The sequence below is a fragment of the Rattus norvegicus genome, chromosome 9 (genome assembly GCF_036323735.1).
Source record: "Rattus norvegicus strain BN/NHsdMcwi chromosome 9, GRCr8, whole genome shotgun sequence".
NCBI lineage: Eukaryota > Metazoa > Chordata > Mammalia > Rodentia > Muridae > Rattus > Rattus norvegicus.
In genome coordinates this window covers 10835677-10862183 of record NC_086027.1, presented here as the reverse complement: position 1 = coordinate 10862183, position 26507 = coordinate 10835677, and the positions used below count along the sequence as shown (strand labels likewise).

The window sequence follows — 26507 nt, the reverse complement described above, 5'->3', positions numbered from 1 at the left end:
AGATGTCTAGAAGAAATGAAACTCAAGATGGATGATTAAAATGTGAATGCTTCACTCCTTCTTTAAAAGGGGAACAAGAATACCCTTGGCAGGGAATAGAGAGGCAAAGATTAAAACAGACACAGAAGGAACACCCATTCAGAGCCTTCCCCACATATGGCCCATGCATATACAGCCATCCAGTTAGACAAGATGGATGAAGCAAAGAAGTGCAGGGTGACAGGAGCCGGATGTAGATCTCTCCCAAGAGACACAGCCAGAATACAACAAACACAGAGGTGAATGCCAGCAGCAAACCACTGAATTGAGAATAGGACCCCCGTTGAAGGAATCAGAGAAAGAACTGGAAGAGCTTGAAGGGGCTCGAGACCCCATATGTACAACAATGCCAAGCAACCAGAGCTTCCAGGGACTAAGCCACTACCTAAAGACTATACATGGACTGACCCTGGACTCTGACCTCATAGGTAGCAATGAATATCCTAGTAAGAGCACCAGTGGAAGGGGAACCCCTGGGTCCTGCTAGGACTGAACCCCCAGTGAACTAGATTGTTGAGGGGAGGGCAGAAACGGGGGGGGAGGATGGGGAGGGGAACACCCATAAAGAAGGGGAGGGGGAGGGGTATGTTTGCCCGGAAACCGGGAAACAGAATAACACTCGAAATGTATATAAGAAATACACAAGTTAATAAAAAAATAAAATAAAATAAAGTACATAGCATGTGAAAAAAAAAGAAATAGCCATTGTAAAGAATTTATAAAAAGCAAAGCAGTGGAGCAGAGTGGATGCTGTGTGTCAAGTCCCTCTGCTGTCCATCTCTGGGACCAAGTATGCATCAGATCAGTGACAGGAATGGGGTGCTGAGAGCCTGGAGCAAAGGGATGCTGGCTGCATGGCCACATTTGAACAGCGCTAAAGCAGGACTAAATGCTAAGAAAACAAGCAATATGCAAACCATATAAATTTTAATGTCCTCCAGAAAGGCAAAACCACAATAGTTTTACTGTTTGTCAAGCTGCTTGTGTCACCAAACTTCTAATATTGGTAAGGATGTGGAAAACTCTTGTGATGCAAACCAGCTGCCAATAAGAAGAGCAACCACTGTCCTGACCAAGGTGACCTGGATGCTGTCAAATAGGCCGAGGCAGCCTGGACAGCCATCAGAGTATGTTTAACACACAGATATCTGTCATTTCAAAAGGGGGAAAATGAAGCCTGACTTTTCCCCCCTTTAAGCAAAACCAAGAATACTAAAGCATTGAGGATTACAAATAAAAATATGCCAAGAAACTTCATAGAATATGCATTTCTCTTGTGTGTGCTACTGAGTGTGTGTGTGTTTTGTATGTGTTTTGTGTGTGTTTTGTCTGTGTGTGTGTATGTGTGTGTGCTTGTGTGTGTGAGTGTCTGTGTGTCTGTGTGTGTATGTGTGTGAGTGTGTGTGTATATGTGAGTGTGTGTGTATGCATGTGAGTGTGTGTGTTTTGTGTGTGTGTGCGTGTGTGAGTGTGTGCGTGTGTGTGTGTATCTGTGTGCACTAATGCTTCAATTATCTGCTATGGTGAATATTGTCCCCAACTCAATTATGAAGGTTAGTATTAAGCTTTGAGTAGTATGTGGGGAGTGGTCACAAAGAATAATTAGGAGTCCTCTTCTGTTAAGTTGTCTGAGACTCCCAAATGCTGCATGCTGTGAGTGGGCCTCACGTCTCAGCACACTAACGCTATTAAGTACATTGCCTCTGTTTTTCTTAAACATTTGTATGAAAACCTTTAATAATTTTTCTCCCATTCATTTTTTTGGGAGGCACAATGGTCTTTGTTTGGTTTTTGTTTTTTTTGGTTTTTTTTGTTTGTTTGTTTATTGCTTATTTTAGGTCCACAGGATTTTCTGTACCCTTTGAGGAAGTCCTAGACTTAGGACACTGGATCTGTATACTTTAGGGAATTAACCAGTTCACTGAGCACACTTTTCGTTTGTTTGGTTTCTGTTTTTCTTTTGCGATCTCACTGTGGGAGCAGAGGAAGCCCTGAGGAAGTGAATCCCTGAGTGGATGTGTGCTGTAAACATGATATGACCATGCCATGGACCCAAAGCCATTTATCAGTGGGGAAAAGGCAAAGGCCCCCATGCCCCTTGAGGCTCAGAGACATGCCAAAGCCTTCTCAGGATGGCATTGATAGTGTGTGCAGAAAAAGTCTACTCTACCTTTCTCCCTGGCCCCATCTGGATATTTACAGCCTGAAGACTGCTCCTACTGAGATTAGCTAAATCTGCCCCTTGTCAGTTACATATGCATAGTCCTCCCCTCCTTGTTTATCTGCATGTAATGCCCACCTCCTTGCTGCCCTGTGCAACAGCCCTGCTTCCTGGCCAACTCTATATAATAAACATGCTGAGCTTCTGGGATGCTGCATTTTCTCCAGCTCACGGACCCAGCCTTCCCCATGTATGTGTGTCCAATGTCATTCTTCATTTCCTCCTCACTCCTGGTCAGGCCCAAGTCCCTGGAGCCACACAAAGGACTTGGCAATCTCAGTCTGCTCCACTTCGAAGTGAAATCTAAAGCACACAGTGGGTTCAGCTCCCTCTCAAGTGTCTTTGGTGAGGGTTGGGGTGGGTGTGAGACCAGTTACATTATGACTATTGCAGAAGAGTAAAGGATTCACAGTTTGCTTTTGGTGAAGGTGAGCTCCCCAAGAGGCTCTCATTGCCAACGTTTTCCCAAGTCACCTTCTAGGAGGTCAACTGACTCCTAGGTGAGTCTTTGGTTACACTGCTTCAGTTTTCTGTGGCTACACTGTCCAAATGGCACCCACTGGTCACACATGGCTATTTGAGATGAACTGAACTAAGAACTAAAATCTGCCTCTTTAGTCACAGCAGGCAAACCAGGAGGCAAACAGCCAGCCAGAATCCATAGCCAGAAACACTGCAGATATAGACTATTTTATCATCTAGAAATTTCTCCTGGACAGCAGTGGTCTAGGTTCCTGGTGTCTGGTTTTTCCTTCAGGGAGAGTTACTTGCTGTACTACTATCCAAAGGTTTATTTTTAAAGCAACTTTACCAAAATATGACTTACTCACCCCCAAATTAATCCAGTTTAAGTCTACAATGCAATGGTTCCCCATAAATCTACCCGAGTTCGTCTTAGGCCACGGAACAAAAGAACGAGAATGTTTGCAGTTATGTAAAATGGTATGCAACAGTATTGACCACTGCATAATTATACTGCACTACTTTTGAATTCTTCAAAATTCAGGCCTCTTATTGATAGTTGTACAAAAATTCATTATCCTAGAGTTGAGAAAATATTATACAGTATTTCATCTGGGCTTTATATTTCATTTAGACTTTAATATTTTTGCATCTTTTGCTAGTATCGTTAGATTCTTTATAAGAGTTTTATTTTTTGGAGTTTTTTCCTTTTTTTTCTTTTTTTGCCAATCTGGTCCGTATTTGATGCCATTTCAATGTTCTCAGGATTTTGATGAAAATAATACGACAATGAAAAAGTGATACTCATTTTCTCGAGCTATTGACATATGTATATACACACATATGGGAAGTTATGTATACATATTTCTATGCTATACTGTGTAGAATACAATTCTATATACGTCAACATATACAGTTTGCTGAATATGATTTCTGTGAATGTCATGGTGAAATATTAAGAGCCTGAATAAACATGGACAATATTTGCAGGATGCACATAAAATTGACGATGGTATATAAGCAAAAATGTGAAGTATATCACTTGCAGCTTTCATATCAAATGCACTTTACAATTTTTAATAGATTATAAAAATTTAAATCATTTTACCCAGTTTCTTGATTTTTTTCAAAATGTGTCTCCTGGATGATTTGAATTATATATGCTGCTCAAGATCCTTTTAACAACAGTGACCTAATGCCTTAAATGTGTTTCTGATATTTCCATTCACTTGATCACTGTTCAATAATTGTACCAAGTTGATAACTGTACTTTTTTTTTATCACTTTAAGAATGTAACTTTCATGTGTGTGTATACACTTTTGATCCTAACTCTTTGGAAGTATAGGCAGGTGGATCTCTTTTTTGAGGTCAACCTGGTCTATATAGGAAAACCCTATCTTAAAAAAAAAATCAATCAATAAATTAGCAAATAAATAAAAAGAATTTAAAACATTTGTAATTAATATGAACACAACCACATCTTTAATAACAATTGATTTTTTCTTGCAGATAATTCATATAATCAATTTACAAAATGTTACATAGTGTCATATGGGAACTCAATTTCATTGTAAAATAAACCTGCTTTTCTCTTTTAATTGGTTGCTCTTAGTTAACATTTTTATATGCATATGTAATTTATTCTGATTATTCTCTCCCCCACATCGTCCCATCCCCTCCCCTAAGACTTCAACATATACAGTCTTCTAAATTTAGGCTTTCCAATGTCTGATTTCTCTTTTAATTATTATACATTACTTTTCCATCTATAGTTTATGATATCTTAATAAGAAACCCATTCTGTCATTCGCATTATCTCAGTGTTTGGTAGGAGACATTCACATTCTTCAGTAGCTTGTCATCAGTGCAGGAAATGACATCGAGGTCTCTCTCTGTCTCTGTCTCTCTCTGTGTCTTTCTCTGTCTCTCTGTCTCTCTGTCTCTTCTGTCTCTCTGTCTCTCTGTCTCTTTCTCCATCCCCTCCCCAATTGTTTTGTTTTCTAATACAAGGTCTCACACTTTAGTCTTGAAATCAAGGCAATCCACCTACCTCAGCCTTGTGAGTGTCGGGATTCCAGGCATACACCATCTTGCCCAGTGAATTTTGTGACTCTCGTACATCCCTTTACCATTTCTGAATTATTTTTAATATTGCTGTGACCCTTTTCTAGCTTCTAGATGTAGATACATTAACTGATTAGAAGGTTTTATTTTTAAAGATTTATTTATTTCTGTACATGAACACTCTGTTTACGAGTGTGCCTGCATGTCAGAAGAGAGCTTCAGACAGAAGAGGGCATTGGATCCCACTACAGATAGTTGTCGGTCACCATGTGGTTGCTGGGAATTGAACTTGGGAGCACTGGAGAAGCAGCGCTCTTAAGCACCAAGCCATCTCTCCAACCTGATAAAAAAGATTTTAAATTTCATTCTTTTCGTGTTTGTTTGCAATCTTTCTTCTTGACAACACTGTAATGGAATGTCCAAATGGTGATTAGTGGCGGTTGGTAGAAGGAGCCATATGTGTGATGCTGCCATATGTGTGAGGGGCTGGCAACAAGGTGCAGACCCAAGACCATGGCCCGGTGCCCTGAGGCTCTCCTGCTGGATGTGGGCTCTCAGCCCCATCAGGATGCCTTCAGGTGAGGACAGCAGGTGGTGGCTAGTGCCCTGCTGAGTCAGCCTAGGAGAGTGGCAACCACAATTGCCATTACCAAGCCTCCAGCCTGGGGCAGCTGGAAGCTCTGGCTGTGATGGCCTCAGGTTGGTCACAGTGGGCCTGGAGGCCTGAAGAAGCCGCCCTGGCCTCCGCAGAGCATTGAGAGGGTACTGACAGGCCTGGGCTGAGCCCGGAGCTCCGCACCACGGGCCTCCCAGTGTCGCGCCTCCAGGTGTTGTCTGCCCCACGGAGTGGGCACACGTGTCCTTCCCACCCCGCCGCTCGACCGCGCCCGAGCCGGGCCTCAGGTCAGGCAGAGCTCGTGGGTGAGCGCGTGGCCTGAGGGGACGGGGCGCGCGCGTTATATTTGGCGCCCTCAGCAGCGCGTGTTCCTGGGCGAGTTTTCCTTCCGCTGGTGCGGGCAGCCAGGGCGCCGCCGCCCAAGTTGACTCCTCTCTCTCCCTCTCCGACCCCGGCAGGGCCCTGAGGTGATTCTGCCTGCACGATGTCCTCCTTGCTGGAGGCGAGCTCTTCGCAGGCGCCACATCGCGAACAAAAAGAGAAAAGAAAAAAAGAAAAGGAAAAGCAGAAGAGACCAGGGAAGGTGGCGGTAATGGCGTGGGGGTCACCTCGGACACGGGAGGGCGCGCTATGACAGCGGCGGGGTTTCCAACGGAGACTGCAGCCTCGCAGTGTCCAGGGACTAATCCCAGGCCAGCCCTGCCAGGGGACCAGGAGGCGTGGCGCTCGGGCAGACCCCTTGCCAGACCTCCGGTCTGGTCCCCAGGGACAGCAAGCAGCAAGCAGGGCGGGCTGCACCTTAAGAGCAGCATTATCAAGGTAGGTAGGAGACCCGCGCCCCTCCTTAGGCTCCTTCTGGCCCCCTCCCCCGCCCTGGGAAAGCAGTGGCAGAAGGAGGCAATGCAAAGTGAGCCCATTGGGTAGGGGAAGGGAGTGTTCAGGGATGGATGGAGAGCTGAAGCAGGGATTGGAAAGCCTGTGTATTGGAAAAGAGTGGAGAGGTGGTCTGGAGTGTGCATGAGAGCTGTGCTCTGACATCCCCAGAGCAACTTGGGGCTGTCACCACTCTCCAGATGACATGGAATTGAATGGCCTGTACCTGCCAGGGCAGGACAGGCTTTTCAGAGGCAGCTTAGCCTGGTGGCACACTCCCTGTAATGTTTCCATTGTATGCTAAAGGACGGGGATCATGGGAAAATATTTTCTTAAAACCTCAGGCAATGAATTATTATTTAATAGATTTCTTCTGATCTACTTTGTAATTGGTTGCCCCTTGCAAGAGATTGTATTTGGAGGATGTAAAATACCCTCCTTCAATTCCTCAGAAAAAGGGAACATAAACAGAGATTTCCTCCTTTTTAGCCTCCAAAGCTCTGAGAGATTACAGTTCTGCATAATTTAATTCTTTCCTGCCTGCTATGAGCAGGCCTCCAGATCAGCAAGTTCCTGTGGAATGGTTTTGCTTGTTTTTGTTTATTTTCCATGGTGCTGATTAGAAAGCCATGAATTGTTTTGTGAATTTTAAATTTCAAGAGGTGGCACCCAGAGTTTATGGTGGTTTCCTTCACACATTGCAGTGTAGTTGCAGCATAAAAACGTACTTCTTGTGACAAGAAGTGGAAAAAGAAAGTTGATGAGCTAAGAAAAGTAGACCCTTGAGCCAGATCAACCATTTGGCTTCCTCAAATATGGAGCAAGCATGGAATATTGCTTTTTCAGAATCGATGGGGTTTTTAGGATTGGGCAGTGAATGCTGTCTGGGGCTAACCCGTCCCTTTTGTGGCTGACAACTCTTAGGAGACAGGTCAGAATGTGCCAACAACACAGAGTGGGCACTGGTGGTATTTGAACTCAGAAGTGCTCAGGAACTGTGAAAGTTTCTCTGTTATCACCCTGGATCCATCTAGTGAAATAGACTACTGTGATGCTGTGTAAGAGGCCGACGTGAGGGCTGGAGAGATGGCTCAGTGGGTAAGAGCACCAAGTGTTCTTCCAGAGGTCCTGAGTTCAAATCCCAGCAACCACATGGTGGCTCACAACCATCTATAATGAGTACTGATGCCCTCTTCTGGTGTGTCTGAAGACAGCTGCATTGTCTCACATATAAATAAATAAATCTTACAAAAGATTGTCATCTACTGCAGTTTCTATGTGGACAGGGCACAGTTAAAGGGCTTAAAGATCAAGTACATTGCCTGTCTTTAAAGATCAAGTGTATCACCTAACTTTTAAACCAAGAAATGTAGTGTCTTTTTTGCTGCTTGTGTAGCTTTTAGTGATGTATCTTTTCTCCTAGTACGTCCTTTGTTTCCATAATAGTTGTTTTCAAGTATATATGATTATCGCTCCTATTTGCAGAGCTATTCAATATTTTCATTGGTTAAATATTTGTGGTGAATTTACATTGTGATATCAGTAAAATGCTATGTGAAAATTTTAGAGAATATACCGGTTTGGGTAATTTTAATAACCTTTGCCCTCAAGTGGTGGCCTGTTTTCACATTGAAAAGACTGGAATTCATTACCATCCATAGCAGGATTGATAGGGAAGCACAATGGACAGCAACAGTGTTGTTCCCTTTGACAGTTGTGGGAGCCAAGAAAGAAGTGTGAGTTGCTTTTTGTGATTTACCAAATCAAGACTCAGTATCATTACTGTAGAAGCCCATGGAAAAAATGATGAAGTTTTCAGAAATCACCAGTAGAAGAAATGGTGGTTTTGCTTATATTGAATTCTGAGTTTCAAAGTTATGTTTCATTTTTCTTTATTCCTTAATGAGGCTTTTTATTAAGTTTTTTATTCACCATTACACACTTAGATGCGCAGTGCTAGGATCTTGTAGGTGCTCATTAAATCACTGATCATTGGGGAGGAGGAATGATAAGAAAGTATGTATTTTCTGTAAGTACTCTTAGTTTTGGGAACAGGTGGTTTTAGGTTTACCATCATAGTTTGGTATCTTGTCCCACATAAGACAACTTGACAGAACCCCCTTTCTGGCCATTATGTTCAACTTATTTTTCTCTTAATCATTCTTGAAAATCATGGAAGTAGTGTGGAAAATTGATTGTACCTGCAGTATAGCAAAAAAGCCCAGTCTAGATAGGAAGCAGTTATGTTTCTCCATGAGCTGATGTCTTAAAACATCTAGATTTTAGGAATTTGGTGTTGTGTTTTCTAAACATACATCTTACAGCATACAGATAACATCATGATAGAATAAAGGAATCTTTTGATTTAGCACCAAATTCCCTAAAGCAATGACTACTGCACAGCTCTCTTGGCCATATGAATAGCCGAAATTATATTTCACTCTTTTAAAGAAATAATGAAAGCACTTAAGGTTAAAGCAGAGCCCATGGGAAAAGTTTGCTGTGGTGTTTCTCTTTGGTTTCTTGTGCTCTTTCTAGAGAATGACTTTAAGAAGTCAGGGCGACCGGTCAGGTGGTCAGTGTGGTCAGGCAGTCATGAGCAGATGGTTAAGCGATGTGCTAGGGCCCCATAGGCCAGTGAGCCCAGCTGAGAAGCAGAGTCTAGCCAGTGAGCCTAACTGAATAGCAGAGGCTAGAAAGTGTACCTGACTGAAGATCAGAGGCTAGCCAGTGAGCCTAGCTGAAGAGCAGAGGCTAGCCAGTGAGCCTAGCTGAAGAGCAGAGGCTAGCCAGTGAGTCTGACTGAAGAGCAGAGGCTAACCAGTGAGCCAGGCTGAAGAGCAGAGGCTAACCAGTGAGCCTGACTGAAGAGCAGAGGCTAGTCAGTGAGCCTAACTGAAGAGCAGAGGCTAGCCAGTGAGCCTGACTGAAGAGCAGAAGCTAGCCAGGGAACCTGACTGAAGAGCACAGGGTAGACAGTGAGCCTGACTGAAGAGCAGAGGCTAGCCAGTGAGCCTGACTGAAGAGCAGAGGCTAGTCAGTGAGCCAGGCTGAAGAGCACAGGCTAGCCAGTGAGCCAGGCTGAAGAGCAGAGGCTAGCCAGTGAGCCTGACTGAAGAGCAGAGGCTAGCCAGTGAGCCAGGCTGAAGAGCAGAGGCTAGCCAGTGAGCCTGACTGAAGAGCAGAGGCTAGCCAGTGAGCCAGGCTGAAGACTGAAGAGCAGTGATTTTAACCTTTATTCATAAGTTCTTCCGTTTTCCTAAAATTTCTACAAAGGTTTGCCTCCATAAAGTTTGACTTATAAGGTTCTCCTTGCTCTCTTCTTCTTATCTCCTTTCCTCTTGCTCTTATGACACAATAATTTCCTTACTCTCAATGCCTTACTCTCAACGCTATGCCTTTACTTCTAAGTTCTTCTTGAGTTCTGTTCTCTTCAGTTCAGTTCTGTCTAAAAAGCTTTCTCTCTCTTTGTCCTCAGCATTTGTATATCTTTCTGAACACAGCATCACATGGTGAAAAGGTCACCACAAGTTTGCACAGGAATTCAAATCATAAGTTGGATAATCAGTTTAGGACAGGGAATGTTTACATGCATATCCATGAAGAGTAATCATCAGGATAAACCGTCACCATCTGTCACTGGCTCTGCACATTCATGGAGAGTTAAAAGCTGTAATTTTTATGAGAAAAGAATAAGTGAAATTTCCTATAGGCAAATCCAGTCAATTATTTATGTTCAGTCCTTGCACCTATAGTAAATCATTAGTTCTCTTTTTATGAACTTTGGTTAATTGGTTTATACCCTCTTAGCATGGGTTCTAATTTGTAGATGCCTGCTTGGTATTACAGAAGCAATTCACTCATGAAACTTTAAGAAGGAAGAGTTCTCAATGCAATTTTGATTACCAGAGAAAACATAATAGCTGTCCCATTATAAAGGAGCCTAAAATTACTAATCTATTTTAGGAACTCTTATAGAACCATCATAAGAATTAAGAAATCATCTATTTGTCTGTACATCATCACGCCAAGACAATACATCTTCGTTGCTCTGTGGATATCTGCTCAAAAGAGTGGGGTAAAGAGCATGACAAATACAGAGGCAGATACTTGCAGCCAACCATTCAGCTGAGACCAGGGTCCCCAATGGAGGAGTAAGAGAAAGGATTGAGGGAGCTGAAGGGGTTTACAGCCCCATAAGAACAACACTAAAATACACCCAGAGCTCCCAGCACCCAAAATCACCATCCAAAGAGTACACATGGAAAGACCCATGGCTACAGCTGCATGTGTGGAAGAGGATGGCCTTCTTGTGCACAAATGGGAGGAGAAGCCCTTGGTCTTGTCAAGGCTTGATGCCCCAGTGTAGGGGAAACCAGAACAGGGAGGCAGATAGGCCTGGGTGTTTGGGTGGGTGTGGTAACACCTTCACAGTAGAAGGGGGAGGGGGTTTTATAAGGGGTTTTGTGGAAACCAGGAAAACGGATAACGTTTGAAATGTAACAAAAGCCCTCTCTGGGGAAGGGACAGCAGATAAGCTGCTCTGAGCACCTACTTCCCTGCTGCCTCCCTTTGATCACGACTGTGGTACATGGTGTCAGCCTGGGACTCTCCATGGGCTCCTGCTGGCACTGGTCCTGGCGTTCATGGCCAAGAGCATGATGAGCAAGGAGCACATGGTTTGTCCTGATTCAGAGCAGGGCGAATGGCCACCAGAGAATAAGTACAGCTTCCTGTACGATCATGAGGTCTTCCTGGGCAAGGACGACTCCAAGACCTTTGATAGCTAATCCTGGACGAGAGCAGGAGAGGCTGGGGAAAATTGTTGATCCAATCAACAGTGATGAAGGCAGCCTTGTTACTACTGAGGACCTGAAAGTTTGGATCAAACAGGTACAGAAAAGATACATCAACCAAAAGGTGGCTAAACTCTGGAAGGATTATGATAGGGACATAGATGAAAAATCTCCTGGGAAGAATACAAGCAGGCTACCTATGGCTACTACCTGGGAAACCTTGCTGAATTCCAAGATAGCTCTGATCATCACAACTTTAAAAAGGTGCCTCCACGAGATGAGAGGAGTTTAAGGCCTTGATGGTGACCTGACAGCTACTCAGGACGGGTTCATTGCTTTTCTGCACTAAGAGGATTTAGAACATATGAAGGAGATTGTAGTTCTGGAAACGAGGAAGAATATCGACAAGAATGGGGATGGTTTTGTGGACGAGGATGAGTACATTGTGGACATCTTTTTCTCACGAGGACAATTGCCCTGAGACCGACTGGGTTTTGTCTGGGGAGCAGTTCAATGATTTCCCAGATCTGAACAAGGATGGGAAACTGGACTAGGATGAGATTCACCACTGGATCCTCCCTCAGGACTATGACCATGCACAGGCTGAGGCCCAGCATCTGGTGTATGAGTCAGATAAAAACAAGGATGAGATGCTGACCAAGGAGGAGATTCTAGACAACTGGACCATGTTTGTGGGAAGCCATGCCACCAATTACAGGGAAGATCTTACCAAAAATCATGATGATCTTTGAAAGAAACTCATCCTCATGTGGCCACAGTCACATGCTTTCTACGGATATTCTGGTTGATTGCTATATTTGTCAAGTATATAGCAGTTGTGTCCCTAAACAATAAGAAACCTTTCTAAAGCTCAAAAAAATCATACATTGCACCACAAACAATAATAGTAGGAGATTTAAACACGCCACTTTCATCAATGGACAGATCAGGGAAACAGAAATTAAACAGAGACACAGAAAGACTAACAGGTTATGAAACAAATGGATTTAACATATATTTATAGAACACTCCACCCTAAAACCAAAGGATATACCTTCTTATCAGCATCCCACGGTACCTTCTCCAAAAGTGACCATATAATCGGTCACAAAACAAGCCTCAACAGGTACAGGAAGATAGAAATAATCCCATGCATCCTTTCAAAAAACCACGGACTAAGGCTGCTGATCAATAACAACAAATAGGACAGAAAGCCCACATATACATGGAAGTTGAAGTCAATGACAACTTGGTCATTGGAGACATAAGAAAGAAATTAAAGACTTCTTAGAATTTAATGAAAATGAAGATACAACATACCCAAACTTATGGGACACAATAAAAGCAGCACTAAGAGGAAAACTCATTGCTCTGAGTGCCTGCAAAAAGAAACAAGAGAGAGCATATGTCAGCAGCTTGACAGCACACCTAAAAGCTGTAGAAAAAATTAAATAAACCCTAGAGGAGTAGAAGGCAGGAAATAATCAAACTCAGGGCTGAAATCAAACAAGCAGAAACAAAACCGAGTATCAAAAGAATCAGCAAACCCAGGAGCTGGTTCTTTGAGAAAATCAACAAAATACATAAACACATAGCCATATTAACCAGAGGTCACAGAGAGTGTATCCAAATTAATAAAATCAGAAATAAAAGGGAGACATAACAACAAAATCTGAAGAAATTAAAAAGATCATCAGATCCTACTACAAAAACATATATTCAACAAAACTGGAAAATGTGGAGGAAATGGACAATTTTCTATACTGATACCAGGTACCACAGTTAAATCAGGAACAAATAAACCATCAAAACAACCCCATAACTCATAAAGACATAGAAACTGTTATTAAACATCTCCCATCCAAAAAGTGCCCAGGACCAGATGGATTTAGTGCAGAATTCTATCAGACCTTCATAGAAGACTTCATACCAATACTGTCCAAACTATTCCGCAAAATAGAAACAGACAGAGCACTACCAAACTCCTTCTATGAAGCCACAATTACTCTTATACCTAAACCACACAAAGATACAACAAAGATAGAGAAATTCAGACCTATTTGATTTATGAATATTGATCAAAAACGCTCAATAAAATTCTTGCAAACTGAATCCAAGAACGCATCCAAACAATCATCCATCATGGTCAAGTAGGCCTCATGGCAAGGATGCAGGGATGGTTTAATATACGGAAGTCCATCAACGAAATTCATCATATAAACAAAGTCAAAACCACATGATCATTTCATTAGATGCTGAGAAATCATTTGACAAAATTCATTACCCTTTCATTTTAAAGTCCTGGAAAGATCAGGAATTCAAGGCCCATATCTAAATATAGGAAAAGGCAAAATACATCCAACCAGTAGCTAATATCAAACTAAACTGAGAAAATTGAAGGAATCCCACTAAAATCAGGGACTAGACAAGGCTGCCCACTCTTTCCTTACTTTTTCAATATGGTACTTAACGTCCTAGCCATAGCAATCAAACAATGAAAGTAGGTCAAAGGGAAAAAACTAGAAGGGAAGAAGTCAAAACACTAATATTTGAAGATGATATGATAGTCTACTTAAGCAACACCAAAATTCTACCAGAGAACTACTTAACCTGATCAACAACTTCAGCAAACTGTCCGAGTATAAAATTAACCCAAACAATTCAGTAGTCTTCCTCTACTCAAAGGGTAAACAGGCTGAGAAAGAAATTAGGGAAATGACACCCTTCACAATAGTCCCAAATAATATAAAATAACTTGCTGTTACTTGAACCAAGCAAGTAAAAAATCTGTATGACAAGAACTTCAAATCTCTGAAGAAATTGAAGAAGGTCTCAGAAGATTGAAAGATCTCCCATGCTCATAGATTGGCAGGATGAATATGGTAAAAAATGACCATTTTGCCAAAGGCAATCTACACATTCAATGCCATCACCAACAATATTCCTACTCAATTCTTTATAAAGGTAGAAAGTGCAATTTGCCGTCATTTGGTATAACATAAAACCCAGGATAGCAAAACTCTACTCAACAATAAAAGAACTTCTGGGGGAATCACCATCTCTGACCTCAAGCAGTATTACAGAGCAATAGTTTGAATGGTATTGGCATACAGACAGGCAGCTCAGTGGAACATAATTGAAGACACAGAAATGAACCCACACACCTATGGTCATTTGATCTTTGACAAAGGAGTTAAATCATCCAATGGAAGAAAGATAGTATTTTTAACAAATGGTGCTGATTCAACTGGAGGTCAACATGTAGAAGAATGCAAGTTGACCCATTCTTATTACCCTGTACAAAGCTTAAGTCCAAGTGGATCAAGGACCTCCACATCAAACCAGATACACTAAAAGTAGTGGATAAAAAGTAGGGAAGAGTCTCGAAGACATGAGCACTAAGGAAAATTTCCTAAACAAAATACCAATGGCTTATGCTTTAAGATCAAGAATCGACAAATGGGACCTCATAAAACTGAAAAGCTTCTGTAAGGCAAAGGACAGTGTCATTAGGACAAAAAGGCAACCCACAGATTGGGAAAAAATCTTGACCAATCCTGCATCTGATGGAGGGCTTATATCCAAAGTATACACAAAACAGAAGAAGTTAGAGTACAGAGAGCCAAACACCCCTGTTAATAAATGGGGTTCGGAGCTGAAGAAAACATTCTCAGCTGAGGAATATAGAATAGCTGAAAAGCACCTAAAGAAATGCTCAATATCTTTAGTCATCAGAGAAATGCAAATCAAAACAACCCTAAGAATCCACCTCACACCAGTCAGGATGTCTAAGATCAAAAAATCAGGTGACAACAGATGCTGGCGAGGATGTGGAGAAAGAGGAACACTTGTCCATTATTGCTGGGATTGCAAACTGGTACAAGAACTCTGGAAATCAGTCTGAACGTTCCTGGAAAATTGGACATTGCACTACCTGAGCACACAGCTATACCTGTCCTGGGCATATACTCAAAAGATGCTCCAACATACAATAACACATATGATCCACTATGTTCATAGCAGCCTTATTCATAATAGCCAGAAGCTGGAATGAACCCAGATGCCCTTCAACAGAGGAATTTATTCGAAAAATGTGGTACATCTACACAATGGAGTACCACTCAGCTATCAAAAACAATGACTACGTTCAATTCACAGGCAAATGGAAAGAACTAGAAAATATCATCCACAGTGAGGTAACCCAATCACAGAAAAACACACTTGGTATGCTCTTGGGAGCGATGGCCTTGAAGCCCTCCATTATTGATGTTATTATTATGGTTAGCATTAAGTATGACTGGGTTCATGGAAAATCGCCAGCCAGCTGCAGAAGACTAATACAAATGTGGTGGTCAAGATGAATAATCATATGATAACGTCTGACATTAAGATACCCAAAGTCATGACCTGTAACCTTTCTGAAAAAACAACATCCTGCTGACTAATAGATATTACAAACCTGTGACCTTTCTGACAACCTGTCAACATCAGCCGATTCCCTGACCACATGAATATTGTGTCCTTGGCGTGGGTAAATGTTTCTTACTACTCTCCTCTCTCTGTTATCCATTTTAGGCTACAAATTCAGCCTTGGGGAAAAATAAAAGTGTCGCCTTGATCAGACTCTTGTCTTGGAGTCCTTCTTCACATCTCTTGTCCCTCATTCTCTTCCAGGTACTCAGAACCCCTCATTGACAGTATGCACTCATTGATAAGTGGATATTGACCAAAACCTCGAATTACCCAAGATGCAATCTACAGATCTCAGGAAACTCAAGAAGAAGGATGACCAAAGTGCAGATGCTCCCACTCCTTCCTAAAATGTTGAACAAAAATATCCATAGGAGGGGATATGGAGGCCAAATCTAAAGCAGAGACCGAAGGAACAGCCATTCAGAGTCTGCCACACATGTGGCCCATATATATACAGCCACCAAAACTAGGTAAGATTGATGAAGCTAAAAAATGCTTACTGAAAGGGACAGAATATGCATCTCCCCTGAGAGACACATCCAGGGCATGTCAAATCAAGAGGTCAGTGCTGGCAGTAGACTACTAAACTGAGAACAGGACGCCCTTTATGGGAATTAGAAGAAGGATTCAAAGAGCTGAAGGGCTTGCAACCCCATAAGAACAGCAATGCCAACCAAATAAACCACTAGCAAAAGACTATACGTGGACTGACCCAGGGGTCCAACTGCATATGTAGGAGAGAATATCCTTGTTGGGGCACCTGTGAAAGGGGAAGCCCTTGTTCTTAACAAGGTTGGACCCTCAGTGCAGGGAAATGTCCGGGAAGGGGTTTCTAAGTGGCATGGATTGGGGGACCATACATATGGGAGAGGGCACGGCAGGGGGGCTTATGGACCAAAAGCTGGGAAAGGGAATAACGTTTGAATAAAACATATATATCTATTAAAAAAACTGAAATTTAAAAAAATGATACTAATACCAAAAAATAATCAAAAAATGTGAATAAGAAAGAAATTTTAGGTTTTGGAAAAAGATGAAGGCCAGGTATTTGAAAAACTGTATGACCATGGTAAACACTTTAATATACTTGAGAAATTTTTTATATGTTAATGAACTGCATTATTTTTTTAAATAGTGAATGGAAATACAGTCCCTTCCTGGCTGTGAGGCTAGGTATCCAGATGTAGTGGAATTTATTATTTGTTGGTCCTGAATCTTTGAGTCTGCTTCTAATTCAGCTTATGCCAAGGAAACTAGGCCAAGGTGATATCTAAGCCATTGACCCAACTATCTGGACTAACAATTACATGTGAAATTCCAACTTGTAAATGGGAGGAGAGGAATAAAAGATACCTTTAAGGATTTAAAAAAGATGAAATGTACCCAAAAAAATCCAATAAAATTGTTTAAAATAAAAATAACTTAGGAAATACAAAATACTGGGGTGCCATTCCACAATCATGATGTGTTTCTTCTTTGATAGCTTACAGGTTAATTTACTTCTCTATGACTGTTTTCTTATTTCAAAGTAAGTAATGGCATCATCTGTGGAGTGATGGTGAGAACAAAAGCTTTGTCGAACTTGAATAATTGATCCCTATGGAGCATGTGCTTAACATTCTAAGCACAGGGAAATTTCCTGAGGGGATTAAAAGACAAAATCCAAACATAAAACAGGAACAACAACGATGTAAAAACATTCTGCACTCTGGGCATGAAGGCATGTTGCAACTTTAATCAGCTTTGTAGGTATTTCTAATAAACACACAAAGAAACAAAAATCCTATCACAGTCCTAGCAGTTGCATCCAACAAAGAGAGAGCTGTGAGGTAGTGCATGCTGCTTCTCTCCCCAGATACCCCTGGGCCTCAGGCCTGCACCCAGTGAGCTGGACCAAGAGCAGCCAGGTTGAAATTCCTGCTGCCATGGCAGGATTCTGCAGGAACATTTCCCTTTGACAACAAGGGACCGTGTGGAGAAGACCTCTTGGTGAGTCCTCAAGGACTCTATGTGTCCTATTCTACAGGGAGAAGCCCTGCCAGGTCTTTGGCAAGGCCAGCCATTTGTATGGGGAAGTCTCTGGTCCTGTGGCAGAGGGCGAGGAATGGCAGAAAGAATGGCAGCTCCACTGAGAGCAAAGGCTACCCCTTCTAAGCCTGTGACCTCCTAATTAATTTATCTTTCACCCAATGCCCTATTCACATTTTCTTACTATCATACAACTGTGATCTTGATGAGCAGCTGGGCTCTTGTTTTCTTAATCAGTTCTTTGTTATCACAGACGTTTTTAACTTACTCCAGCCCCTGAGACTTATTCATACCTTCTGTATGCAGTAGGACCCTTGGTGGGCCTGTCATCTCAAAAATAGAAGGTTCGGTAATCCAAAAGATTGGACTCCAGTTTACCTCAGGCCAGAAAAGAAGTCAACCACCATTAGTAAAAGAGCAAGGGAAATATTACATAGGAAAAACAAGTGGCTTAATCAGAAGAAAAGATCCTCAACTTCTAGGGCCTGCACATCTGCACCCCTCTCTTCTGAGCTTTGTATAGTGATGTTGTATAACTCCAGATGGTAGTAAAAGTCAGAGTTCTTCCCAGAATGGTCAGACATGATTTTCACTCTTACATCTCTGAGGTGGGGTGGCATTATACCACACATTCATGTTGAATTATTATAACACCTATGATAAGAAGACAGAATCAATATATCACAATGCCAAATAGACTCCCTCCTGAACGTATGGACCCATTAAAATTGAGGTTCAACCTGAACTCAGGCCATTCCACTCCCTTTCCATCCTCCTGATTCTTCTGTTTGCTACAAGTAAAAGTTCATGGTGTAGTCCCCAATATTCTCATGCCTAGACTTGTCTATTCACGAAGAATGATATTGGAGAAGTGATGGCTATATAGTTACAATGTTTTAACACAAGGTCCTGGTTGACATTTGCTCACTGATGTCCAATTTAATTGTCTTGTTATATATGAGAAAGGGAGGATGTCCTACATAATATATAAAACAGACAGAAATTTATTATTTTATATATGCCATGTAGTTGATCCCTATGTTCCCAAGAAAAAGGAGTTTTTATTGCAAAAAAATAGGATTATAGACCATTGATTTTGTGAAATACATGGATATGTAAATGGAAACAATGTCGGCTTTCAAGGACTGCACAGTAAGCAAATATTTCCAGGTTTTATGCACTCAGAGGTATAGAAGAAATATATTGGCCTCCAGAAGAAGGGAAAAGCTTAGGAATGGAAATGTGTGTCACATACATTGTCTCAAGTAGTTGATTTACTTTTAAGAAAAATCTCCCTCCTCCTTAGTCCCTAGAGATTTGGGTGCTAAGAAAAATCGGTTCTCTAATTCAGGGTTGTAAGCAACCCTCCCCAGCAAAAGCATTGTTGACTTCTAATGAAGCAGAGAGACATATCTAGCTTTGAAATAGAGGTTGCCAAATGGTATTCCCAGTGACACATGGGAGACTGGAGGAAAGGGTCCCCACATAAATTCATCAGTGAGGGGAGAGCTGGTTGGTAGGTAGGCCATAGAATTTTCCAGTGACATTACCAGTAAGCCGTTCACTGGACACTCTATTGTATCTAAGAGATCCCTAGAATCTTCTGTGATGTCACCAGTGTTCTGGTGACACCAACTGCCTTTGGGATATTACTTCAGTTCCCTTTGGGTTCACAAGCAGGCATGTTTCGCCAGCTGCTCAGGCTATTTCGGAAGGAAAGTGTTGATCAAGGAGAGACCACACCAGGTCAGAGGGAAGCTGTCCCCCTCTCTAGTGACACAGGAAGGAGGAAATCATTCTGGGGAAGGCTTGGTGAGTCGTGGGCAGAGTTGGGGAACATCCTCAAAGAGGTAGGTTTGAGATGTGCCTTCTAAGATTAGGCCTTACAAGCAGGAGCCTTGGGATTTTTCAAAGGCAAACCAAGAGTCAGAAGTTCCTGATCTTTAATTTGAGAGAAAGCCATAAAGTGGAAAGACTTTAGTGTCTTTTCTTGAAGCTTTTTAACTGTGAGTGTCAACGAATGGCAGTAGGAGGCACTGTGGGATTAACAATGTGACGATCCATGGTTGGGAGTTGAAGCACTTCATCCTCTAGATTACTGTAGGTTACATAAGTGTCTGATGGCGAGAACAAGGAAGGATGCACCCCTAGTCATGAATTGAGTTCTCAGACACTTTGGGCTGGACCACACTTGGTTGGAGCTTGATGGTGGTAAGCATTATGAAGTCATTATGAACTCCAGGATTATCTGCACCACATCTGATATGAGATAACAATGTCGCAGATGTTTATGTCTCAGTCAGATTATAACTTTCAGTGCCGGGGGTTGTGTAATAGTGAGTGTGGCACGTTTATGGCATTAGAGGTTGGGAAGAGGGACATAGCTTAAGAATCAATCTTTAAGAAAGCTTTTCTGCTCTTTCAGGGATTCACCCAGTCTCTACCATTTCCCCTTCCTCTACCTCCTTTTCGGATTCAGAATGATCTTTTCTGCCCACGGGCCATCAAATATGCAAATTCACTTGGGTTTATATGTCTACAGGTTTTGGTAGGAAGGCATCATCCCAAAATGTCATCAGTAAGCAAGAGGAGTGTCTAAAGGAACTGGAGGAACTCAAATTTGAAATCCAGAAGTGTCAATTCGAGAGGGATGAACTTTATCAAATCCTGGATCTTTATATCTATGATGAGTGGGACCACAGGTAGTCATTATGCCCAGTAACCTGTTCACTGTCTTGCGCTCTCTCTCTGCTACCTCGAGATTTCCTCATAGCACGAGAAAGTTTCACCTCTCATCCTGGATTTTAAGGAGATTTGGCAAGCATTTGCTTGTGAGATAAGCTAGGTGCTGTGTGTTTAGGGTCAACCTCTTTTGTACTTGACCCTGAGCCTCTTGGATTAGCATTGGTTCTGTCAACAGCTAGAAGGACCTTGTCACACTTGCTGAAACTGTGTGTGTGAATGAAATGCCTGCACGTCATCACTCTTTCCTCTGAATTTGTTCATTATACACTGATTCTATGGCACCTCCATGGATGTAGTTGGCATTCTAAATGTGTTTGGATATGGGTTGGTGTGTATATATGTGGCAGTATTTGTTGGTGGTTTACTCTGGATCAGGACGTCTGGGACCTTTGATGGGGTCTGAGGATTTGTTTGATCAACACTTTGCAGGTCATGATAGTGATGAGTACGTGGAGGCCCACACTGATCAAAAGAGCACTTTGCTCCTTCTGTATACCTTGGTGGCACCCAGGACTCTCCTGAGGGGAGGAGGTGCTATAAATCCTCTTCCCGGTCAAACTTAGTTATGCCCTCTGGGAATTCATGTAACGATAGAAACCAAGGATTGAGTATACCTGCTTTCAAAACAAGAGAAATGTCATCACAGCTTTCTCTTGGGCCCAAAGCTGTGGCACAGACTGGAGGAATCTTCTTCCTGAACTAGTCAATTCCATCATGCTCACCTGGCCAGCTCTTGAAGGTCAGGTCGCTCCAACTGGTACCGTGGCTCAGTTCTCCTGTGCCCAGGATAATAAACTTAACCAGTACAAATACTTTGAAGGAGCAAGTATGTTGTACATACTGAGTTTAAGTAACAGGGAGAGCAGTCTGATTTTACCTAATTTCTTTCACCTGCTTTGATCTTTAGTTTTTTATTTTTTTAAGTACCCAGGGATTGATTATTGTGACCTAGAAATGGTCACTGTGGTCTTGACCATTGTTCTTCCCAAACAGGCAGCTCTCAGGCTCTGCCCCCTCCTATATAGTGAGTCTTTGCAGAACCATATCTCTCAGGATTCCAAGGAGTCCTTATTTCAAAACAAATGTTTGCTTATTTACATAGAAATATTTTCTGTGGATTGAGTCTCACTGTTGGGTTTTGGTCTGGTTTTTGAATTTGCCATTTTCTTCCCTTCCACCATTCCTTGAATTTGAAATTTTTTATTATATATTTTCATTTACATTTCACCTAATTCTGAAATCGTGAGTTCAAAACATTATTTGTTCCTTTGGCCATGACCTAACCCAGGCTGCATGTAGAATTGCCAGTCCTTCAATCTGAACATGAGATGAGAATGATGGCTATGCAAATGATGACCAACTCAATAAGCGATGCCATGGAGAGGTACAAGGAGCTCATACAAGTGAACAGTTCCTACCGGTGAGTCGCTGACAGAGATGAGAACCCAGCACTAGGCAGGGAATGCTTCTGTCCTGTATGACTTTGAAACAAAGTCAGGGCTCTGGTTCTGTAGTGTCTGACTCTTAACAAGAAGGCTGCCTCCTGGCAAGGGTCTTAGATTTGTAGCTCTTGGACTCAGTTGTCGTACATGTGAAGGTTGTAGAAGACCCTCCAATTGTTATTTTCCCCGTTAAAGTTCCTCTAGATAGAAAAGGTTTGCACCATGATGGGAGTATCAATAAACTCTGAATCTCTAGGACTCTGACAGGAGATTTAAAGATCTGTGATCCATGAGAAACACATGGAAAGATTGTATAGCTATTGGGTCTTCAACTCCCCCTCAGAGGGGCTTTCCCCACAACGTGAAGATGGTTTCACCATACCATGGACATACGAGCTCCCTTATGGACCATCTCTTCTACCTTGATTTATATAAACCGTCTTAGTGTCAGGATTTTCAGAAGTACTTTGATTCATGTGGAATGTGTCCTCTGGATTTGACCTCCTCTAATTGGTGCTAACTTGTATAGTGTGGCTCTATTCTGCGGATTTCTGAGGATGAGGACCCTTAAAGGGATGATTGGACTTGCAGGAGTGACAGGCAAATAGAAGCTGGCTAGGATTTACCATTTTTTGTTTGTGGTTCAGCATCAGGCAATCCCAGCTCCTGCGTGAACAAGCTCAATTGAAGAACAATATACAGATTTTGCTGAATGAGAAGAGAGAACTGCTGGTGGAGCAGACTGAACTGCCAGCATCCTCTGTGGAGGCAAAGAGGCTCTGTGAAGAGGCTGGAATGAACATCTGTGACCCCAGAGCCATGCAACAGCAGGTAGGGTTAGGACTCAGGGTCAGGTTGTCCTCAGGTCTTACCATAACCATAGACAAACCAATGTAACTGTCTATTGACTGATCCATGTCCTGACCTAGGTCTCATCCAAGTGTTCATTCATGTGATGGTTTACAAGGCTTTCTGTGGAGATAGCCCCTTTTCAAGAAACTGCATGTTTGGAAAGCAAATGCTCCTGCTCTTCGAGAATCTGCACTTCATTAAGGGAGATAGGTTGATCACACAGCACAGCACTACATGCCATTATGTATGGAGGGTGCTATGTGGGAGCCCCTCTTTAGACTAGAACAGGGCTTTGAGGGATGAAGCAAAAGCCCGGAGCTCATTTTCTTTACAGGGATCGTGTGAGACTCAAGAAGTAAGTAGTTTTCAAGGAGGAGAGCCTGCTGGAAATGCCAAAGAAATGGTTCTCATTGTCATTTGTGGTGGCTTTTGTTCTTCCTCCCCTCATGTCCCTGTATATGAAGATGGTGACTTCATGCTTCATAGATCTTGGGTAACTACAGAGCCTGTATATCAGCATGTCAGTCCTGTCTTATTTGAGTGCTCCTGGAGAGTTCATAACTGGGCCTTACAACCTGAAGCTGGTTAGAAGAGCAAGGATGTGGAAAAGGTTTCTCAAAGGCTGAGGGTTGGCATGAGAGACTTGAGACTTCAAGAACAAAGTTATCCGTATGTACCCCCAATTGTCACCAAGAAAGGTGCATTGCTGTGCTGACCTGCATCTTAGGGAGCATGCGGGGAGGCCAGTTCATGACATGCAGTTTTGTCCAGTCATTATCTAACTTAGTCCCTTAAGCCTACGTCTCTCAACAAACATGAAGCTTCCTGTTTCGTGCTGGCCAGCAGTCTTTGCATCATTCGTCCAGTTCCAAGTGGAGCCCCCTCTCTTATTTGTCTCAACACATTCTTAAACCATTCAGCTCTTTTAAAAATAAGGATTAGATTTCTTCGCTTTACCTGAACAGAGTTATCCCCCGGGGAAGATTCTGGATTGTCTTATTCCATGATATTGCATGGAATCCTAGAATGCAACCCTCTGCTGACATTGCTTTGCTGACTATATCATGGGCACTGCATTCTTTCAGGATAGATTCCCTCTCAATATTGTACACAGTGCTGCATTTCAGAAAATTCACTGTATGTTATTTATTTAGCCTTTTTCTGACTGACACAGAGGTTGTTTTAATATCACAGGAACTCTAATGTCATGAAATGTTCCTGGTAACTGACCGTGAGTTACTGTCTTCTCTGATGCTTCCAAAGTCTTCTATGAAGTAAACAGGGTAGTTTTAGTGAGGGGCCTATGATGAGTCAGCATAGAGCTCGATGGAGTCTTTTCCTAGAAATCTCTCTCTTGGGGATTTGATGTTGTGTTGTTTAGGCTATCTGTGCAGAACATGTAACTTACTTGTCGGACCAGCAAGTATCTGCATAGAAAGGTTTCCTGAAGTGGAAATGAGTACAGGCCAGGGCAGCACAGCCTGCTTGAGTCTAAGAGACTTGTACACAGCATTTTTCCCACTAATTCCTCACTCAACAGGAAATGTGCTGCATAAGAGCAAAGTTTTCATTTGTGCATGCGAGTGTGTATCTGTGTCTGTGTGTGTGTGTGTGTGTGTGTGTGTTTGTGTGTGTGTGTGTGTGTGTGTGTGGGTATGTGTGTGTGTGTGTGTGTGTGTGTTTGCAGTAGTGAACCTGTGTTTCCCTCAATTCCAAGTTTCATGAGAAAAGTACTCTAAGCATTCACTTTACATCCATGAAACATGAAATAGAGCTGCCCAGTCATTTGGCATCTCCATCTAGCTCTGTTCAGCAAAAGGACACTTAAATTACTAACTTACTCTGTTTCCAAAAATTTCAGAACAGAATTATCTTGTGAAGTCTGGGGGAGGAGTGGAAATATGTTCAACTGAGTCGTGTTTCACAGGGGTAACAAATGGTACAGGCCTAGAGCTTGCAGGTCCCTTTTTGTTATGGTGTAGAAGCAGGACAATAAAATCCTTTAGAAATGCAACCCCCAAAAAGAGGACACAAAAACACCTGTAAAGTTAGATTTTCAAGTGATTAGGGGCAAAACTACTGATCTGCATTGAAATCCTTTGGTGCACATCAAAGGAATGGAGTACTGGGAGGTAAGGGCAAGGCTTCTCTAGAAAAATCCATGAGTTTATTCTGCTTCTCTGTTCTTTGTGAATTGTGAAAGCCCACTGGAAGGTTGTGTCACTCACTGTGTCTTCTCCAAGGTTGCTTTCCACATTGCCTGCTACCATTTCTTTCCAGCTACCTTGGCACACTACAACTTCCCCTGGGAATTTGGCTTGGATTTTATTCATTGAGAATTTGAGTTGCTTGGAATTGTATCGTCATCCAGAAAAAGTCCCATAGCTATGCTGTGGTGCAAGAACAGGGCAGTTTCAGGAACCCCTTTAGGTGTACAGTTAATCCAAAGCGCTCCTCTATGTTATCTGTGTAGCATTCTGCAAGTTCTGTCGATCAACATCATTTTCTCTCAGTTAATTTCGGCCTCACTGGGTTAGGAGAAATGATGAGCCTCAAATGGGTCTGACAGTGTAAGAACAGGTAGCCCTATGAGAAGCCATGTTCAGAAAGTGCAACAGAAGTTTTAGTTAACCCAGTGATTCCACAACAAGGAGTAGGTATTGCCATTGCAACTATGGAGCATCAATGTGCTAGTGGTCCCAGAGTAACCTTGAAGGAGAATCTATCCAGATGTCCATCAGCCAAGGAGTAAAAGTGTACCATACGATGGAGCCCTTCCATAGATTCTGATTCAGTGTGAGATAATCCATGCAAGCTTTTACTTACTTATTCAAATTATCTGTGGAACAATCACATTACGGGGAGAAAATTTGTTGATTTGGATCCTGGTTATGGAGATTTCCTATGATTCTAGCTTTGGGCATGAAGTCACTCAGGCTATGGTAAAGACAGCTCCGATTAGAAGAAGTTGCACACTTTGGGGAAAGTCTGAAAGAGTGAACAAGAACAAGAGTCTAGTCCACCACCAACATATGATCCTTTGCTGAGCAACAAGACAGCTCTACACAGCCTTTGGGACTTGCTAAGCCGGATTGTTAATGGGGAAAGAACCCTGAGTCTATGACGGTTTATGGGAGGACAGTACATCACTGACTGAGCTGTCTATAGGCTCTGGCCACTATGTACATATCCCACTCAACATTTGTTTTTATGTCTCCAGCGAATCCTGGGGAATCTTTACATTAAGCATTAATGTTCAGGTAGGAACATAGGCTGGAAGAAGCCACTTGAATATCCTTCCCTATATAAATACCCTTTTTGGGTGGATGACCACCCCACCTGGATTTCAGCCTCAGGCAGTTAAAGAGCTACTCAGAGTATTGTTCTGGTACAGTTCATGTGAATTTTGCCCATGAAACAATATATATGATCCTCTGGATTTCTTGCTATGTTCTACTCCTTTCTTCCTGTGATCTCTCCGGAAAGATCTGAGGGCATTTTCTCTTCTGTCCTCTCACAAATTGCCTTACACTAGCCATAGACTTACGGGAGTGCTGTTCTCTTTCTACATCACAATCACCTTTAATGTCCGTGTGTACGCTGGGAAGATTTGCATGGAGCACATTCTCAGTGATTACAGGATCTATGCAATTCCCATGGATTTGATGTGAGATGGCTTCTCTGTGTATTTGCAGATACAGTGGTTACAAATTGAACCTACGCAGGTTCCTTCAGTGCTAACATAATCAGAAATTTCACCTCAATTCTGGGCATGTTCTCCAGAAGGATTCCACATGGTATTCTAGGTTGCTCATACCTCTCTTGAACTCAGATTCAGACATAGCTACAATGTTATTATTCAATGTCATATACCTGGACCAGTGGGAAAAAATGC

General features: G+C 42.3%; 1 protein-coding gene across 3 annotated transcripts in view; it reads left to right on the top strand.

Moving 5' to 3' along the window:
* Positions 1 to 5798: 5798 nt before the first annotated feature.
* LOC134480478 (uncharacterized) overlaps positions 5799 to 26507 on the top strand; it is a 39090-nt gene continuing 18381 nt past the window's right edge. The window contains exons 1-4 of one of the 3 annotated variants that reach the window (XM_063267969.1): positions 17843 to 19385; positions 20116 to 20275; positions 21607 to 21738; positions 22408 to 22591. In XM_063267969.1, the coding sequence (XP_063124039.1) occupies positions 19256 to 19385; positions 20116 to 20275; positions 21607 to 21738; positions 22408 to 22591 (606 nt within the window). In that variant the 5' untranslated portion in view covers positions 17843 to 19255. Of the gene's footprint in view, positions 6223 to 17842; positions 21739 to 22407; positions 22592 to 26507 lie in introns of those variants that run through there. The other 2 variants (XM_063267971.1, XM_063267970.1) reach the window with 2 other exon arrangements.